We start from the raw sequence: 21,489 nt of genomic DNA on the forward strand, positions 1-21,489 counted from the left end.
ATAAACATAATCCAATATTTTTATAGAAAATTAAATATTTTCCTGAAATGAAATCAGAAATCATCCAATTGCTTTCTCCCTCTCCACTCAATAAACAACCAATCAAAATCCAAACAAAATGATTTTCGCTTCAATAGATCCACTCTCCGATTCAGTTCCATGTCCACTCGTTTGTCCGGTATGATCTGAATAGCAATTCAGTCTATCCCCACGGTCTATTCATCTTTCTACAGGACGTGCAAGTCCTGGTATAAGCACATGTCGACAGATACTGTTCCGCATTCCCTGGACTTCGTAATCCGCTTGATGGGCGCTCAAAATTTCAACGTTGCTATTTATTCTTATCAATAGACGCCAAAACAAATTCCCGGCTCAAATTCGGCAAAACTAAACACATCCAGCAAACAAACGGACAAGCCAACAGGCAAACAAACGAAGCAAACTAACAAGAAAATGAATGAAATCGGGAGCTCAACTCAAATTCGAAATGAGTGTGAACCGTTTTTGCTATACGTGAACATCGAAATGCAATCAAGGAAACATATAGGAGGGATTAGTTGATTGTAACTCTAAAGTGAGAAGAGGAAGACTTTTGGAAGCAACCTATTAGATTGGAGCCGAAAGTCAATAAAAGCCCCTTGCGAAATCACCGCTGTTGGCAGCAACTCGGAATTTCCCTGAACTGTAACATGGCAGCTTAGATTTCTCTAGTGGAAATCCTTTTTCAACTTCTCTCGCCAAGTCATGGATGCCATGAAAGGAAAAAGCATCTCCGCTGCTTTCATGTGATGGCTCCAAAAATAAAGTGAACTGTCGCCAAGTACCGAGCAAAATCGATTTTCGATTTACAGGTCACGGACTATTGCATGCCAGTGAAAATGTCGGTCAATTTTCATTCGTTAGGTATTAAATTTTCAGAGACATCAGAACGATTTCAGATATGTGAGGAAAAATAGATTTCGGGGCTATTTTCGATTTGATGCTCTCGTTGACATGGCCATTCATACAACTATCATCTCATTTGTGGGAATTCAGTGGTTGCTGCTCTGTTTTGTGTCATCTATTGGACCGATTGGGGGCAATAAAGGTGAATTTTGCAAATGGAAATGGCGATTTGGACATTGCCTGTCATGGATATAGTTGGATGGAAGTAGAGTCTTCACCGAGATACTGAAATAATGTTCAGTATAATTAGCAAAGCTTGATAGCTTGATAGCATCAACTTTGATGCGGACGGGGTGATAGATGAGCTGGTTGAGGGTCAATCTTTTGATTTAATGCATTGAATTCCTGGTTGTTTTTGTATTTGTATTTATCCCGAAATGAAGCCACTTTCTGCATGTATGTATGTTACATTTCCAACGTTTCTACAAAATGTCATGCCAATGGGTATCACTGTCTCTAAGAAAAGCGCGTATACACCTTGAACTAAATATTTGGTGGAGTTTATTAAGAAGCATATTATGTATCAAGCTATCATAAGCATGGTGAGAGCCATTGAGGTGATATATAACAGGTCACAAGAAGAATAAACAGCTTCGAAACAGCTGACGAAATCTACTCCCCTAACAGAATTATATGCAGTGACACCCCAAAAAAGATAAGCAGGGGAAAGAGCCTTTAGTTGACCAGCCGAAGCCTAAAATAAAAAGAAGGATTACAGGCAGTTCCAGGAGCGAACGCTGGCAGGAGAAGTGAAGTCTAAGACAAAAGATAATGGTGGATGGACCAAAGTTACGGGCAAAAATGCAGAAGAAGATTAAAATACGTAATCGCCCAGAGACGACCGCTATCTCATACGTGATGACGTTGAAAAAGGTCAAAACTGATCATGACATATAAAAGTTTGGCAAGAATTTCAGTTTAATTCGAAGAACCCAAAAAGGGGATCTCTTGTTCGAGTTAAATAAATTCAGTGTGGGCAATCGTGATATGGCTTTCGTAACCAAGTTCAAAACTCACTCAAGGAAAATGCAGCAGTGCGTGGCCAATGCATGAGAAGTACATATACATATGCAATCTGAGGATCTCTCTAAAGTGACATCCAAAGGAGAAAACTGCACTGCCTTCAAAAGGGCATTTGAAATTGAAGGATTATGCTCCATCGACGATTACCGAACTTGTCGTGTTTAAATAGCTCAGTGAGGAAGATCTTCCGGGAAACCAGAAGCTGACACCTGAAGCTAAGCGGTAATCAAAAGCCCAACCCAAGGTGTGACTACCGCATCTGCGGCTAAGGGCAAATCAAAGCGGTCTTCTGACGATGCTAACTCTTCTCCTCAAATGACTGCAAAGGAGGCGTGGCCAGCAACGGCCAAGTCTTTATGGAAACCGGTGGATGGATCTTGTACGATGACACCAATTCATCCAGTTATGAAACAGAACAATATAAGCAGCTTAGGAGGAAATGGCTCTTTGCTGTAAGGACCGCATCCTTGCAAGGGATTACACTACGCTTTGAGTCGGTAGGTGTATACCGTGAAATGTTACAGATAAACTCTGCCGACGAAAACACGAGCGAGTGGCTCAGAAAGGGGACGTGCAGCACACGGCAACTTAATCTGAACCATAGATGAGGTGCAATATTTCTCAGATAACTATCATAGAAAGATACACTAGACTTGTTAGTCGTCGGATCAATAGCTGCAAGACGTGTACGTGTAGACGGTTGTTCGTGGGGAAATTAGTGCCTAAACTTCTGAAATATTCACATGTTGTATGCGAAGGGAGCTGATAGATCCGGTTCTGTATGGTGTTTTCTAAAGACATCCAAGCTATTTTGGTTAACCACCTATGCGATGGCGAGAGCACAACGATCAGATTGACCATAAAAAGCCAACAGGGAAAAAAGGAGATATTTTGCTCCGCTTATTTCCAGTATGATGTAGACGAAGTTCCGACTGGAATATTCATCAGAGCTAATGAATATGCCTTTAGGCGTAGGAATAATAGCAGGATGTGGTATTAACGCCCACCATATATGTTGAAGAAGTTCCAACATCAACGCGAGAGGATTGAGACTAGGAACCGAGTTGCAGATCCTCAATTTGATGAACCCACTTTCTTCAACGTGGTCAGGCATGAGGTCATCGACATCACGGTGACATCCCCTGACATTGCGGCTTTTCTCGGGAAGTTGAAATTATCAAATGATACCACGCTCTCGAATCACAGACGTATTGCTTTCGTAATGGGCATTGATCCACCTTCACCCATTCGATTTTGGAATTCACGGAAGACAGATTGGGCGACGTACAAAACAGAATTGAGCACCCGAGTCACGATCCCTGGGAGACGCATTAAGTCCATTGCTGGAATTGAGAAAACAACCCAGATGATCACAACCAGCAGAGAAGCTTCCAAAGAGAACTGTCCACTCAAGATGCTAAAGAAGGGTAAAACGCTATTGTGGATCCGGATTTGGCAACACAGAGGAAAACGACAAGGATGCTTTTCAACCGAAATCTAAAGTTTGATTCAGCCGCTTGCTGAATTCGGTACAAAGAAGCTCAAAAATCTTTAAGGAAGAATATAAGGTCGGAGAAACGATTATTATGGAAACACTTTTGGGAATGAACCAACTCTCTTGAAGCAAAATCAAAGCTATAGCGGATCCTTGTCAAAAAACGTAGAGCAGTTAGGTTGGGTTGGGTTGGGTTATTATTACAGAAGGGAGGTACACAGAAAGCAATGAAAAAACGACAAATTATTTGTTTGAAGTGCACTTCCCAGGCAGCATCCAAAATCTCATTTCGAGGCCGACAGATACATACAGCTCTCAACTGGAAAATTGGACTCTGGTATGCAAAGTAGTTTCACTAGAACGAGTGAAATGGGCATTTAACTCGTTCCATAGAAGCAAGTCTGCAGGTCCGGATGTATACATCCATAATAAAACCAATTTCGATGAATTCATGTATCGTCTGGTGGTCAAAACTGAACTTTGGAAGGAAGGTGCTCACGCCAATCTAGAGGCTCGGTGGCCTAAGTATTATTTGAGCAATGAGTAATACGCCGACAGCGGCACTCGAAGCTATTCTAAATATACCCCCTATCAATTTGAAGGTGAAAGCAGCTAACGAAGCATATAGGATTGATACTATTGGCGCGTGGAAAGGCGGCAGATCATACTGTCATGCGTCCATTTCCTGGCAAACATCAGGTGGCTTTGATGCCTGCCAATCATATGATTTCCAAATTTGTCTTCGAAAGGACATACTTTGTCGTAATCACCAAAAGAGAAGAATGGTCGATAAATGGCCACGAGTCTTTTGGGATTACATACTTAGTAATCTTGACGGCCGGGCCAGTCATGCAAAACGGATCAGGCGTAGGGGAAGGGAAATCCATTTATGGAGCTGGCTCGATCTCAAGTAAAAATGACGACCATATTCCAGGCGGAGATATATGCCATTTTATTGGCAACAGAGGAATGTTTGAGGTAAAAATGGTAGTGCTGCACCATTCGAATCTGTTCCAACAGTCGGGCATCATTATCACCACTAAACAGCAACGACATATCAAGCCAGTTGATGCAGAGTCGTCATCAGGTGCTAATGAAACTTCGCCGACTGACCCCGATGTGGGTCCCGGGACGCTCAAACATCAATGAGGAATCTGACAGATTGGCTCGCCAAGGTTCTGGATACACAACGGTGGGGCTAAAACTAGTTTTTGGCATCCGGACATCTACTACCAAGTCTACTCTGAAGGAGGAAATGGCAAGGATTCGTGCTGCCGAAAGGAGAAATTGGAATTTCTGCTGGCGGGTGAAAATCTTTGTCAAGGGGCCGATAGAGCGGTATTTTTGTTGTCCCTTAAGGAGTAGTACATAAGAACCCTAGTAAGGCTTTTAACGGGACACTGCCCCTTAAACTACCACATGGAATAAATCGGAATGGTGATCTCGGTCATATGCAGCCAATGTAAGGAGGAGGAGGAGACGACCCTGCGCTTCGTACGCAGCTGGCCAGCCTCCGCAGACCTCAGACGAAGACACCTTGGTAAGGTTTTCTTCAACGAAGAGTCTGCGCATTCTGTGTCTCTAGAGAATAATATAAGATTTTCGAAAACCTGTGAACATCGTCGACGAGACGCTGATTAATAGACGATCTCGAGGGATAGTACAATGGGCCTAACAAAGACATGCTTGAACCTGCAAGGAGAAAATTAAGTTTATCGAAACAAACCCTAGTTATTGTAGGGTCACTTAGTACTTAATTGAAAAGTCCATTTACTAATCTGAGATGAAAATTGCTTTTATAAGTGAACCCTACAAAAACCTTGATTGTAATGTGTGTGGTGACAGAATCGGCTGGTGGTGAGGCAATGTGAGTATGAGGTCGTGAAGGTATACAATGCACCATGAGCCAATCTGCTAATGCTTTGCATTGGGTGATAACCGGTATATTTTTGTATAGCTGCTCTGCTCCACCAGGCCCTATCCTTCGTAAATTTGGAGGTATGCCTCACATGCCTATTCTCGACACAAGGGGAAGAAATCTAAAGGTGATTGTCGGTAATTTCAATGTGTGGGCCCTTGAGTGGAGAAGAAGAGAAACTAACGGAAGGAGATGTACTTTATTAGAAGCTTTTGGGCAGTTAGTTACGCAAATTAGAAACAAAAACCATGGAGTACGTCAGATTTTCCTGCAAAGGCCTTGGTAGACAAATCATTCCTGAAGGTGTGGGTAGAATAGGCCACATAACGCAATGCATCGTCAAGAGATGCGATGCGTACATACTCAAGAGATACTCATAAATAGAAGCCCTGGCGAAATAGTGAACTGGCTAACCTTCGAGCTAGCGAGCCAGACGAGTGCCGATTGATTTACCAGGTTGAGAAAAAAGTATCCTATAAGGAAGCCCACAAAAACCTCGAGCTGGTAAAAAGCAAAAAGAATCCTGTAGGAAACTCTACCCAGTGGTGAAAGCAAACCCATAGGGCAGCACGTAGTAAATTGTGTTTGTGTGATTCAGAGGCCGATAATCTTCGAAATTCACGTTGCCTTTTATCTTGCTGAAAATTATCCAAGGTCCCTTAGCAAGGGAGGGACACTGCCGCTTTCAAAGACTTCTGCATGTGATGAAACCAACTCTTGGAGTTGCCAGAGACGAGCTATTGGGAGTCTGCAATAAAATAGTAGGCAAGAAGACCCTGAAAGCCTAGACAGGATGCATAATAAGGCTCTTCGCTGTGAAATGTAGGCTACCTTGTCTCCGCAGATGCCCCATACAAATGTTCTGGGTTCGTATCAGAACCAGAAACTTCCAAGCCAACGAACATATATAACGAAGCCCGCCTCCCCTTTGTCGCAGATGTAGAAGGCCGAAAGGAAGAGGTTACTGAAGTCTCTCTAGGTGGCAACAACAATGGAAATGCCCAGAAAATGCTCGATGAACCTCTAGACTGGTCTTTTCTTGAACGGGATGGTTGGACATGCAGCATGAGGAGACCAATACTTTAGCAATTCTGCATGTTCGGACTGGGCAGAGACGCTAGATTAAGTGCTCGTATTTGCATAGACTGTGATGGTGGAGGGGAATAAAACAATCTAGATTTTCCAGCCTGATTGCATGACGAATTTGGTAATACAGTGATTGTATCTTTATCTGTTAGTGTTAGATAGTAACCGATAGTAGCCGGAGCTGAATTTAATGAAGCGGATCGTAAAGGGATATTTACTTCTAACAAGTACATATTATTGAGTCTGGACGAGCAATGTAATTTGTTATCGATTATTTCGTTCTGTTCGCTGATTTCCTAATTTTATCAATTTTGTAAAATACATTTACTCGTAGATTAGAAAGCACTCAATTAAATAGTACACTAAAAGATACAGTAAATGGCTACTTACACATCGAATGCAATAATAGTCCGACGCGATCTTAATAAAGCCTCCAGTTCATCAGAATCGAGTATTAAATTCGATATGAGAAATTTTTGGTTATCGTGGCTGTCACTTTCTTGAGTGTCAGATCCAGCAGATTCGGCTTTCTGAAAAGAGTGTTTTTTACAATGGTGTCTTGTTGAAGTAAGAATTTTATAAAGAAGCGAATACAAGCAATCAATTTGGACATTTTTGATTTCGAGCCTTGCATGGCATGTGACCACTTACAGCATTAACCCTGTGTTGACAGGTTTAGTTATTTAGCTGCAAATAGCCCGTATCTCTTGGATATTATCCGGTGTGGAAGTTGAATAGATAATATCCAGAAAAACAATATATATAAATGTATGAATATATGCATATTGGCTTGTACCAGCTCAGATGAAAACTATCACTCAATATTCCCATGAAGATTCATTGGTATATTCACGGTTTGCATACCTTGAAGCCATATTTCGCCGCAAGCGATGCAGGTGAGCAAAATTTCAGCATAGTTAGGACACTTTCAATTTAACTGTGCAGCAAACACTAACACTAAACACTGGTAAAAACTGACAATACAATGAGATATTAAGTAGTATCTTCTATCCACGAAGTTAGGAATGTTCTTATTGTGTTCTGTTTTGTTATTTTCAAATTTCCATAAGTTTGTAAATTACAATTCTTCTTCTATCCCGGGAAGATGCGCGAAAATTGCTCCGCTTTTCAATGGTTTCCAAATAGAAACTGGTCTGATGAAAATAGGAGGCGTATTGTGTGATATTATCAGAGCTACATTCATGTATAGTCCCTGAGGTTAGATTGAAACAGATGTTTCTCATTAGACATTGGTCGATTAACATCAGTTATACATATAACACTTATCACACTTATTTGGTCAGCGTAGAGTATGTGCATTTAAGTATAAATGAAACATACTACACCACGTAGTATGGGTGTGTACATTTTTTGTTTATATGATTTCGTTGGATTGCTTTTGCATGCTGGGCTTGTTGCTCCTAACTTAGGACTTTATCAAAAAATGCTCACACATTATAATTTGCCATTCATGTCAAACCAATCCGGTACGGTAAATGTGATATTAATGGAACAGAAATCGGTTTACTGTCTGTCCGTCTGCCTTTTTTTCCTCGTTGGAAGGTGGAAAAGTTCAAAACCTACTGATGGCTCCTGCCATACAGTTATGTGAGACTTCTACTCACTAAAACCACCTCCTTCTTCTTCCAATCTCGCCACGGGACTGCTATAAGCATTGGATCGTGGGGCTGGATCAGTTCTTAACTGCGGTGCATTATTGTTCGCTCCCTTTCTTGGTTTCTTCGCAGTTCTTCATGCCTTAGCTGTTGATGAATCATTTTCAGCTCAATTATTACTTGATTCCAAGCCTCCGTTGATTCCAACATAAACTCCGCTATATTTCCAGGTGTTAAGCGCCTGTCTGCGATCGCCTCCAGCCTAGTATGCTGTAAACCTTGGGCACTCAAATACAACATGCTCCGCATTCTCAGCCACATTACCACATCTTGGGCAGCATGGTGACTCGTTGTGTCCAAATCGATATAGATAAGCCCGATAACCTCCATGTCCACTTAAAAACTGTGTTAGCTCGTAGCTTAGTTCCTCGTGATTCCTTTCCATCCATCTTCGAATGTGTAGAATGATACGGTAGGTCCAACGGCCAGTTTGTGCCTCGTTTCATCTCTTTTGCCATTTTGCGATGGATTCCCGCCGTGCTAGTTGCCGTCGAAGTACAATACCAATTGCATACATTTTGTCGTAGAGACGTCGACCTTCATCCGCCAAGATGTTTATTGGGATTTCCCTGCCAGTACATATGCTGCTTTTCCTGATGTCGTTCGTAAGCACTGCATACCCGGAGTGCACTTAGTCGATACGCCATTCCTAGTTTTCCGCAATTTGATTTGTTTTCCAGAACGGTTGCCAAAACCGGAGCTGCGTAGAGTAGCACGGAACTAACTACCCTTGAAATAAGACGACATCGACTTTGTCTTGGTCCACCAATGTTCGGCAGTATCCTTGAGATCGTTACAGCGATGGAAGATGCTTTAGTTGCCGCGCACTCAATGTGTTTTTTAAAGTTGAGTCTTTTGTCAATCATTACTCTCAAATATTTCCTTATCCTTCCAAATTTGGTGAAAATCTCACTATTATTAACAAAGTTATACTAGGTCAAAACTGTCGCTCGTCTGCAAATTCAAGACTAGGAATGTCAATATGACTTAAAAGTGGAAAAAGTGCTACATGCTAATGGGACAAATGCACACTCGAATCTCTTTATAAAAGAAATACACAAAACCTTTCATACCTGAAGCGTCTAGCTTCCGGTTTCCCGAGTTGTTATCTGTATGAAACTTGCCCTTTGTAAACCTTTGGACAATATATTCAGATGATAGCTGTTTAACATTCGATTGTCGGGACACTGAAACAAGTCGGGAAACCAGAAGCTCGGCGCTCCAGGTATGAAAGGTTTTGTTTATTTCTTATGTAAACACATTAGAGTGCAGAACTATCCCATTTGCAGGTAGCCCGTAATGTATACGCATTTAGCATGTCAGACTTTAATGTGATATTGGTATTTAATATTTCGGGTTGCAGTAAATTTGAGCTACTTTAACTTTGTTAGTAATAGTATGATTTTGATCAAACTTGGGGATAAGTATTTTGAGGCCTGGGTATCGTATAGAGGCAGCTTCAGAGCTTTTCAGATTTTTCGGGTAGTTTCCGAGAATGAATGAAATCATCACTTTCGACCCCCGCACTCGTCGTCTTCCCAAAAAATGTGAAAAGTAAGACTGGCATCAAAAAGTACTAATCGAGACCTTTCAGTTGATACAAAATATTACTATATTCTGTGAAGAAGAAAAAAATACACACCAATTTTGCACTCCACTTAATCCCAAAGTAAAAAGATAGACTTCAGTGCATGTCAATTCCATATCAATTGGTGAAGCCGTTTCTGAGAAAAGTGCGTGTGACAGACAGGTGGACAGACAGACGGATAGACGGATAGACGGATAGACGGACAGACGGACAGACGAACAGACGTACAGACGGACAGAAGGGCAGACGGGCAGACGGGCAGACGGGCAGACGGGCAGACGGACAGACGGACAGACGGACAGACGGACAGGTGGACTGGCGGACTGGCGGACGGACGGACAGACGCGCGACCCCAGCTGGAGGATTGGGGCATACCTATTGATGTGCAAAAATATGTGTTCATGCACTTTTCTTTTCTGACTGTGCATGGGCTAGTCTTTGCTCATCTCTGATGCGTGGACCAAAATGGCCATGGGAAGGATACCCAGAACATAAAACCACCATGGAAGACGAGAGAAGGAGTAAACTTACGGTGCAGGATGGACTAAAGTTACCAATAAAAAAGCGAAACGAAAAGCAAAAGTGCGAACTCGTTCAAAAGCGATTGTTATCTCCAGTAAGGGCAATTTGCTCTACGCGTTGATACTTAGAAAGGTCAAAGCTGATTCCGACCTAAAAAATCTGAGTGGAAATGTGAACAGAATCGGAGAAACCCATAAAGGGGATCTCATGTTCGAGCTGAAAAGATCCAGCATAAGCAAAACTGATGACTTTCACACTTAAGCCAACAACTCACTTGGGGTGAATTCCGCAGTGCGTACCCAAAAATATGAGATCTGCATATAATGTAAGGATCTCGATGAAGTGACATCGAAAGGAGAAATTTTTAAAGGAGCAATTCAAGCTGGAAGAATTTACCGAGGAATCTGTTGTGGGTTTGCCAAAACCTATGGCGGCACTAAACGGCCATAATACAAGTACCAACGGCGGCAGCGCAGATGTTGTTGGCGGCCGGAATAGTTCGGATTGGAGGGGTTATCTGCCGTTTACGAGAGCAAACATCACTAAAGAGGTGCTTTAAATGCCTCATGCACTTCACGAAGGTATGCACCAGCAGCATTGATCGATCCGATCAACGCAGAAGGTGTGGAGAGAAAGGTCATATTGCCTGGAAGTGCAACAGGGACCCAAAATGCCTATTGCCCGTAAAAATAAAAGAGGGGCAGGATAACCGGCACATTGCCGGAAGTGGTAAATGTCCGGAATTTATGAAGGCGCTGTCTGCAATTAGAAAATGAGGTTTATTTAAATAAATCTGAATCATTTCAGGGTCGCTCAGGGTTCACTTGAGCGGACCACGTTCGAATTTGAGAAGGAAATCGCCATCATAAGTGAACCGTATGGGTATGTATACAGCTGCTCTGCCCCACCAAGTTTGACACTGTCTGAATTCGAGGAAATGTTTGATAATCTTGTTCTCGACGCAAGGGTACGAAGTTCAATGGTGATTTGAACGCCCGGGCCCTTGAGTGAGTAGTAGAGAATCAAAAGCCAGCGCTGATGGACATAGTTTTGGCTAACGAAGGTGCTGTAAACACTTTTTAGAGAGGGGGTCTAGGTTAAGTTGTAGACCTGACCTTGCCAACTCTGCACTGACGCACTATAGCGATCATCAGGCAATCGTTTTTGAGACATGTGTGGAGCCACAGGGCAAAGACCCATCATTCCCGAAAACTAGAAACATGTCAGGCTAGTCTGCAAAAACTAGACCTTCACAGAGGTGTGGTTAGATCAACCTGATAAAACAGCCCCCCTACAGAAAGAGCTGTTCATGTGACCCAATGCACCACCAAAGCATGTGATGAGTCCATGTTTTGGAGGTGTTCATTCCCTAGTAGAAGACCAAACTATTGGTAGAATGTGAACTCGCCAACCTTCGATCAGCCTGTCATCGAGCCAGAAGACCGGTTCAGAGGGTCGATCAGGGGCACAAAGAGTGCGTCTATAAGGCAGCCCGCAAAACCCTCAAGTTCGTCATCCAGCGAAGCAAGAGGTAATCCTTTAAGGAGCTCTGCTTAGAAGCGGACGTAAACCCATGGGGGAGTCCATATAGAATCGCGATAGGACAATTGAAAGATCGTTCATCTCCGCAGATCATCGTCAGGGGTTATTCATCCAGCAAGAGGAGGGCACCGACATATTTGAATCACCTCTGAATGTGACGCCAATTTCACCGGTCACCAGAGACGAGTTGCTGAAAATCAGCGGTAGAATAGGAGACAACAAAGCGCCGAGCCTGGACAGAGTACCGGATAAGGCCTTTAAGCTTATCGTGAAATCCGGTAGAGAGCTCTGGTCTGATATCTGCGAGGAAAAAAACTGAATCGGTCTGCACCACTAAGCGCCAGAAGAGAAATTACGCCCGAATTAGAATCAGAAATCATGTCATAATTTTCAAGCCGACAAGCAAATACTTGAGGGTATGGCCCAGGCAAGGATGATACTGAACGTGAGAGGGCCACGGTATTCCTCTAGTTTGGTTATAGCCAGATTGGTAACCTCAATCATGTTCTATGCGACCCCAGTTTGGAGGGAGGCGTCGCGGCTGTCAGTTAACATTCTACAGGAGGACAGCCATTAGGATATACTTTGCCTTCAGGACTGTCTTAGATGATCCAGCATTCGTCATCTCTGGGATGACGCCGATTGACATCTTGGCAGATGAGATGGCGAATGTATACAATGCGAAGCCAATCTCTCGTTTATCGCAGACGAAGAACGCTGAGAGGGAAAGGTCCATAGTATAATAGATGGTAAAAGCGGCGAGAACGTTCGGGAAAGGGTCGGTGGACTCACATGCTCGTTGCTCCCATCAAGGAGGTGAAATTAATTATAATCTTACCCAGTTTCACACAAAACCTTAGAAAGTAGATGTTAAGGTAAAATGGAAGATGCAAGTTGGGTCCGTTTTGAAAGAAGGAAGATCAAGCGATGTAGCGATTGCCTCAAATATCGGCGTTTCTAAGTCATGAGTGGCTGAAATAACAATTCAATGTTGCTTATGATAAACCAGAAGTTTTTCAGAGAAAACTGTAATGGAAAACGAAAGTCTCGCCAAAGGGAAGACCGACTAATTCTGGGAAAGTATTAAGGGACTCGAACAGCAATCTCTTAGAGAATTTTGAATGACGCGAGTGACGCTGACGTTAAAGTGTACCATAAGAAATTTCTGTTTTTATCGCTGCCTAAAGTTGAGACTTTGCATATTTTCTGAGCGTACATATGATAGATACTGTATAATAGTTACTGGCATTCCGGCTTTTAAACTCAGTTACCTCTAAATGAAGATTGCGATAGAAATGCTCAGAAAAATGTTTCCGCCGCTTTTGCTACTGTTAGACTGCTCAACCTGCAAAACGAAAAGATGACAATTTGATTTTGCGGGGACAATAAAACAATGAAACTTTAATAAAATTCATTGCAAAACGAAATTCAAATTGAAAATCTTTTGTACAAATTTATTCCACAGTCCAACGTGGGTGCTATCCTCCCACAGCATTCAATCTAAATTGAATACTCATGGCTAACCTCAATACATGTACGCCACTTAGGACTTGAAGCTATTCATCCATTCATTTATTCACTAGACGGATAGATCCTTTACAACACAACAACCGACCAAGGACGATACCAAAAAATTATTAAGGCTCTTCGGAAAATGCATGGCACGTCCTATTCAATAATTCCTGATAACTGCCATGTCACATCTATGGCAACATAATGTCCATAAATCATCGACCCGAAAGAAGCATAAGAATTCTCATTTGCCGTAATTCATGGGGGCATGTCAAAAGAGAGAAGCCAGGGAGGAACTTATTAAACTATTTCGCTTGACTGTTTACAGAAGGATGAAACTTTCGGAGGCGGAAGAGATGTACACTTGGCATACAAGACTTGTAAGGCATTGAATACTCGCTTCGCATCCTTAAAGGACCTTATTACCTTAGCAGTTGGAAATTTGGTTTCAAATTTTCAATGACTCTTGCAAATATACATTTTAATTTAAAGAGTCTTCCGACTCCATGCTAGCTCAGAATACAGATGAGCTCAATCGTTTGTGCAGTTTCGCAACCGCAACATCATGAAAGTGGTAGCTCCTGACGTTCGCGTGCCCTATTTCCCCTACAAGGAATCCCATCATGAGACTGAGTTAGGCAGACTGATCCCACTCCGGTCCATCACAGGTTCATGTGGTTTCCTTGGTCGATAAGATGAATGACGTTCCTTAACGATTTATTTCCCGAGTCTGTTCCCTGGAACGATCCTTGGGAACATGCAGACGCTCCGTTGTGACTTAATGTAAACTCCAAACGAATTAAATTTCAAAAATATTTTGAAAAGTTGCCAGAATTATTATGAATTTGAAGTCACGTAGATGTTGTCTATCTTTTCGATTCAAATCATCTGAGATGAGGGACGTAAAAATAGAACTGGAATCGTTTTCAATTGAAAACTGTGTGCATCTGGGAATGTTGTTTTGGTATCTATCGACAGAGAAATTCATATTTACGTCTGTTGATGCGTCCTAATGGGGGTCGGACGGTAATAAAATGCAATTTTAAGCAGAACATTTTGAATATTTACGATTCAGTTCTATTTTCACTTGGACTGTTCGATGATGTCTTAATCGAATGCGTCTTTTTGAAGGTTTCCCATAATACTGGAACCACTGCGTCATAAGCACGGACAGTACGCTGATAAGTGCCCATTTGGGGTCGCTAATGGCCCTTACTCTTATGTACACATGTATGTGCCTTTCATTGTGAAATAGCCGCAAACCCATAATATTTCAATTTATCCCACTTTCGACCCTGCTTGAGCTAAAACCGAAGCTTTGGGTGGAGGGAATTCAATTTGGCTAAGTGCATCGCTCTCATAATCAACACCAATCAGGATTGTATTCATATTCAATTCAGCTTCATTTTGGTAATCTCGTTGAGTGCATAATAAATACAAACAGAGCAGGTGCTAAAAGTAACAACAGCCTCGGTCATTCGCCGAATTTGTGCTAATCCCAGTGATGCGATGCAAATTTGAATTGGATAAACGACTGTGGGCCAACCCAATTGAACATGTTCAAGTTGAGGTGCATGCAGTGCGTTTATGCGGTTTCAGGAATAGGTAACATTGAGAAGTAGTCCTTGCGATTGTGACCCGGCGGTGAGCCCACTCCAAATAATTCAGGTGGCAATTGTTGCAATTATTCATGAAAAATATTCTGCATAACGAGTCCTTTTGTGCATATTTGCAGCACGTCGAGTGGGGATGATTACTGGCATTTTATCTATTTCCAATTGTTGTCTGGGAACAGCAGATCCTTGCATTCGTTTGGAAACGTTTTACAATCTGGAATCAGATATTGTGGGGAACTACGTAGTTGGTCTTTGCATTTTATCAAAGCAAGCCTATGTAGTGCAGAAGGCTTGTTAACATCTAGACACGTGGTGTAACGAGTAACCAGGGTACAATTGGTGGCTGACTTAACTCCAATGCGTCAGTAGATTTTTTCTCGATAAACTATTCAGAATTGAGAAGGAAGGATGATAACGGCAATCTAATGGTATCCACGTGAGATGAACCGTCTACAATCAGGCCAGGATGAGCTGAGACATAGATTTACAACACAAATATGTTAAGGGTGTTTGGAGTAGGGCTTGAATAAATACTGAAGTCATTCGAATTTGAATCAACGAAGACGATTCGTACTGAAAATTCAATTGCGATGAAAAAGAGATCCTTTCGGCATGGATAAGGCGGAAGTTTACTGCGTAAAAGTCAGCAGAGTTAACTCACTTTCTGATAATCTCCTGACAAGCGACGGTTGAAAGCTTAACAGAGATACCATAGATATCCACTGATACTGCAATAAGTAAGCGTCAGCCTCCCCCAAATCCCTCCCAACATCACCGGGCCAATTGCGAAACATTCCCCATTAATAAGTGCGATTATAACATGGTTGCCATTCAGCCCTTGGCGAAGTTTAGCGTGCTCACTACGTTTACGCGACATCGCTGACGGTTTGCTGAAACGCGCTTCAGCTCTTTCCAGGACTCCTGAGAACCGAGCTCTACTGTTTTGCGCGAACGACCCACTAGTCCGCCAACTTCGGATAGTGGATTCCACGCTATGGGAAGTCCGCAATGAAATTGTTTGTTTGTTGTAGACCAATCAAGTTGTTTGTTCAAAATAGTATGTAGTCAATATTTTAAGAATGATGGGGTCCTACGTCCGCATCAACTTAATGCTGAATCGGACCAAATGGGGAGCAACTTGTTTCCTCATTCCCGGTCCACGGACCCCTCGCTTAGGGCTTGCACCCAAACTTCACAGAAATGTCAAGCGATGACGGCTTTACGGTTTCTTACCAGGGCAGAGGCAAATCGTTAGACGCTGCCTCACCTCTGCCCTGGGAGCAGCGCAACCGTAGCGGCTCGAGGATGTTAAATGCTCGTTTATATAATTCATAGAACACGACATGACTATGAATTATATTGAGCGCAAATCCGGGGGTTAAGCTCATGATGTTTAACGTAGGTACCGTTCGTGGAGACTTAATCCTACGATCCCTTTCAGACACGGATTGATTTTGTGACCACAATAAGAGCCCCGCTGAGACAAGCAACAACGGTACCAGTCTATACCAAGTGCATGGCTTAGCATTCATACTGGTGGATGCAAGAATTACCTAAATCTCTACCGAACTATAGAGTACGGCACCCGTGTTGAAACACAACACCATGCCGAGGCGCGAAGGTCTCTTCTCGCTTGAGCACAACCACGACCACTTCAGATGAGTCCTCGTGGAGACTCGGGTCTGATCGCCCTGATTAGGCCTTTGGAGCATTCGCCTGCTGCTTCACGGCCGGCAAACTAAAGTGAATACAGCGTCTCCCGGTGCCACCATTATGGAGGTTCTCCTCGGCCACTTGTTTTTGGTTTGGCCGACAGGGTTGTCGCCCCGTCTTCCTCACCGCCACCTCTGAGCACCTGCAAATCCGGGGGTGAGCAACTTACCCCATTTGGTCCGGTCCAGCATTAAGCTGATGCGGTCTTAGGACCCCATCATTCTCAAAATATTTTCAGCTCTGGCCAGGTCTGGTCAATAAGGCGGATTTGCGCTCAATATAATTGGTAGTCATGTCGTGTTCTACGAATTATATAAACGAGCATTTAACATCCTCGAGCCGCGACGGTTGCGCTGCTCCCAGGACAGAGGTGAGGCAGCGTCTGACGATTTGCCTCTTCCCTGGTAAGAAACCGTAAAGCCGTCATCGGTTGACATTTCAGTATGTAGTCAGTTTACCCGAATGACAAGAAGTAGAGAACTGTTGGGAAAGGCTTGGAGCGTTTCAGTAACAGTGCGGGTTACTTCCATGTGTTACTTCTATATAGCAACACAGAGACAACAATAGCATAGAATGGTCTCAACCTGATCTTGCTTGGTATTGGGATTTTAGACAAGGCAGCGAAAGCGGATTATAGCGGCTAATGCGTCGAGCGACATCCAGTTGGATACACCGTCGGCAGAAACTACCCTTCCTAGATATACAAATTCGTCAACGCCTTCGATGTTCTGCGCATTAGCGTCGATATGGAAGGTGTGATGACCCGTCAGACTGAGAGTCTTGGTCCCGTTGGTGTCTATCTTCAGTTAAAATCTACTTGTTTCCATGATCCATGACTCGGTGAGAGAGTAAACGGATATCATGAGCGTAGTCGCTATGTCGAAGAAAGATTGTCATTTCCGATAACAAGAAGAAACAATATCGGTCACAATAGAATCCCAGGTAGAGTTCGCTTTGGGCCTCAATTTTTTAAGGTTTTGTGTGAAACAAAACCTTATTAGAATCGATTCGATGTCTGTCTGTCCGTCTGTCTGTCTGTCTGTCTGTCTGTCTGTCCGTCTGTCTGTCTGTCTGTCTGTCACAGCCGATTTATTCGGAAACGCCTAGACCGATTGTCACGAAAATTGGTAGGATTATGTGATCTGCCGTTCCCTTTACATGCAGCGACTGACGCCATTTTAAGTTTAAGGGGGGCTCCCCATACATGTGAAAGGAGGGTGAAATTTTTTTTTTCACAGAATGTAGCCATGTGGCATATCAAATGAAAGGTCTCAATTAGTACTTTTCGAAACTGGTTCAATATTTGATATTGGGTGAAACATAGGGGAGTGAGGGGTCAAAATATGACCATCAAAAAGTGTAACAGGTCTCGTTCTCAGAACCTATCCAGTCGAAAAATCTGAAAAAAATCGCAGTAGTGCATCTCTACGAAATCTAGGCCTCAAAATATATCCGGTTCCGATACCTGCACAAATAAAGTTAATAATAGTATATTTCCACATTTTGGAAATTTACCCGGCACCCCCCTTATATTTTTCCAAGAAGTACAAAATTTGGCACGCGTATAACGAAGAACACAATGCACAATTTGGTGAAGTTTGAAGAAAATCGAACTATTATTAACAAAGTTATAGGGGGTAAAACTTTACAAATTTTTTGTGAATTTCGTGCACTCTACAACCTGCATGACGTTATCACCAATTCGTCAATACCACAACGAAGTAAGTTCCTATGAATCGGGTGGAAAAGAATTATTTTATTTTAGTTTTTTAATCATTTGTATATGAATATCAATTATTCCAACGGGACATGTGTGTATGTAGGTATATTTTTTTTTTTTTTTTTTTTTTTTTGTGCGTACACGGAGGTGGAAAATCTTAGAAAGACACGTCCGCCACAGCTCCGCCGCCCGAACGGCGGAACAACTGCGGGCGCGTGTGGGATTCACACCCACTAAAAACCACCCCCGGTCTCTCCAGCCCCAGCCCCGCGGGACCACCATTGAGGTATTACTTCGCGGGGTAGGTTTGCTCTTAGGCACTCATCCTTCTCCTATTTGCAGCTTTCCTCCTTCTTTGTTCTTTCAGCAACTCCTCCTGCATTTGGATGATTGCGGAGCTAACCGCAAGCCACTTCTCCTCGGACTCCAGCATCTCAGTAACCAAGCTCTCCGGGGTCCCGCTCCTGCCCAGCACCTGGTTTAAGCTCCTTCTCTCCATCGCAAATCGTGGGCAGTGAAACATCACATGCTCTGGATCCTCCGGTATGCCATCGCATCTGGGACAGTTCGGAGAATCATCCAACCCAAAGCGGTGCAGATACTGCCTGTAGCAACCACCGTGTCCCGTGAGGAACTGGGTAATGTGGTAGTTGGTATCCCCATGTTTTCGCTCAAGCCACACCCTAATGTTGGGAATGAGCCTGTGCGTCCACCGACCTTTCGCAGACTCGTCCCATCTGCGTTGCCAGAGATCAAGCGACTCTGACCTTGCCGCATTTCTACGCTGTGCATGCCCCTCCATATGTCTTGCATTGTACAGGACACTCATTTCTTTGGCCAGAATGTCAACCGGGATCATGCCTGCCACCACCAATACTGCCTCATCTGATGTGGTTCTAAAAGCACTGCAAACCCTCAAAGCCATCCGCCGGTAAACCGAGTTCACCTGCTTCCGTCTCTGAGAGTTTGCAAGCGCCTCCGCCCACACAGGCGACGAGTAGAGCAGGATGGAGCGCACCACTCCGGCTAGCACCAACCTCCGGCAATGTTTCGGCCCACCAATATTTGGTAACATTTTTGCAAGTGCCGTGGTGGCACTGGCTGCCTTTTGGCATGCATACTCTAGGTGCTCCCTAAAACTCAATTTGGTGTCAATTATTACCCCCAGGTATTTGATAGCCGGCTTTGATACGACCGTATGTCCACCGACCTCCACTTTTACAGTATTATTTTTCCTGCGTTTCGTTATCAAGACCGCTTCCGTTTTCGCGTCCGCCAAGGTCAGCCCGGCCTTTTCTAGCCAGGACTTTACCGCTCTCACTGTTTCCGTTGCGTAAACCTCCACATCTTCTGGGTGTTTTGCTGCAACAACCACAGCTAGGTCATCAGCAAAGCCGACAATCGTAGTCCCCTCTGGGACGGGAAGAGCAAGCACCCCATTATACATGATATTCCACAACAGGGGACCAAGTACCGATCCCTGTGGTACCCCGGCTGTGACAATGTACTCTTTGGGGCCCTCATCCGTCCCGTACCAGAGAGTCCTCTCTGAGAGGTAGTTTTCCACCAAATTCGCTAAGTATCCGGGGACACCTATGTCAGCCAACGCCCCTTTAATTCTATTCCAGTTGGCCGAGTTGAATGCGTTTTTGACATCCAATGCCACCACGGCACAGCAGCCGCCAGAAATCAGTGCACCTTTTGCCAGGTTTACCACCATGCCAATTGCGTCCACCGTAGAGTGGGCGCGTCGGAAACCAAACTGGCGTTCCGACAAACCATTGTTGGCTTCGACGATGGGCAGGAGTCGGTTGTAGATGACTCTCTCCATCATCTTCCCCATTGTATCCAACAGGCAGATAGGACGATACGACGCTGGGTTTCCAGGTTGCTTGCCAGGCTTCGGAAGCAACACCAACTTTTGCTTTTTCCACTGGGCAGGGAATATTCCTTCTTTTAGGCACGCCTCGAAGGTGTTGGCGAAAAGGTCGGGCCTAGTCTTCACTGCCAGTTTCAAAGCTCGGTTGGGGATGCCATCCAAACCTGGGGCCTTGTTGTCACCGAACCTACCACATATTTCCCGCAGCTCCTCCACCGTTACAGGCGGTATTATGCCGTCATTTGGCTGGACAAAAACTTGCCTTCCCCTATTTTCGTGGTGAGGGAACAGAGTGGTAACAATCTGTTTCAGGAGGCGCGGACAGGTCACCTGGGGTGATTTCCGCAGCCTTTTCATCACCACTCTGTAAGCCTCGCCCCAAGGGTTTATGTCGGCATGGTCGCACAGCTGTTTGAAGCAGTTCTTTTTGCTCCTCCGAATGGCTTCCTTTAGGCGGCCACGCAATTGCTTGTGTGCCTCCTCTCGACCGTCGCCACCGGGTTTTCCCCTGAGCCTCTGGCAAAGCCTCCTTGCCCGAAAACATGCGGCTCGCAAACTTGCGATTTCATTGTTCCACCAGTAGTTGGGTTGCCTACTGGGGAGCAATCGCCTTCTGGGCATAGTAGCATCGCATGCTTCCGTCACCCATCGAGTGATCTGGGTGGCTTTCTCTCCAGCCGTACCATTCAGGGATATGTCGGATTTGAGCACCGCGGAAAACGTGTCCCCCACGAACGCTTTCACTGTCCAGCCAAGCATACCACCCGGCATTTTGCGAAAACTCTTTTTCGAGCTCGATCCGCCCTTGATCTCTATGCAGATTGCCTGGTGGTCGCTGTGTATGTAGGTATATAGTATATGCGTGCTAATGGACTTTGCGGGTAGTGCCTAATTCAGATATTATATTATAGATATAAGAAGTAAATCGGAAATATGCGTACGATCAATCTATATACGTGCCTATATGTGTACAGTATCCGAAAATAGGCAGTTTGTTTGTTTAGGGTGAACGTAACATCTACGGCTGTAATATGTACGTATGCCTCGTAGTTTTGTAGCTGTATACGGATAGAAAAATGTGCGTTGAAATTTCTTAGATAAGATGAACACAAAACCTTTATACCCGAAGCGCGAGCTTCCGGTATTCCGACTTGTTTATGATTTTACCTCGATGTGGCTCGTGATATTTTGGCCATCATCTGGAATTCCGCGTAGAGTATGTCATATACACTACAGGCATCACTAAGATACCCC

The 21,489-nt window shown here is 43.9% G+C and overlaps 1 protein-coding gene across 2 annotated transcripts in view; it reads right to left on the minus strand.

The window, feature by feature from the left end:
- The window catches only part of LOC119649465 (sorbin and SH3 domain-containing protein 2), a 410,936-nt gene extending 403,422 nt beyond the window's left edge, over positions 1-7,514 (minus strand). The window contains exons 1-2 of one of the 2 annotated variants that reach the window (XM_038051671.1): positions 7,332-7,514; positions 6,858-6,997 (exon numbers count right to left, since the gene is read on the minus strand). In XM_038051671.1, the coding sequence (XP_037907599.1) occupies positions 6,858-6,997; positions 7,332-7,382 (191 nt within the window). In that variant the 5' untranslated portion in view covers positions 7,383-7,514. The remainder of the gene's footprint in view (positions 1-6,857; positions 6,998-7,331) is intronic. The other variant, XM_038051761.1, reaches the window with a different exon arrangement.
- Between the last annotated feature and the right edge of the window lie 13,975 nt (positions 7,515-21,489).

This window comes from Hermetia illucens, chromosome 1 (genome assembly GCF_905115235.1).
Source record: "Hermetia illucens chromosome 1, iHerIll2.2.curated.20191125, whole genome shotgun sequence".
NCBI classification, from domain to species: Eukaryota; Metazoa; Arthropoda; class Insecta; order Diptera; family Stratiomyidae; genus Hermetia; species Hermetia illucens.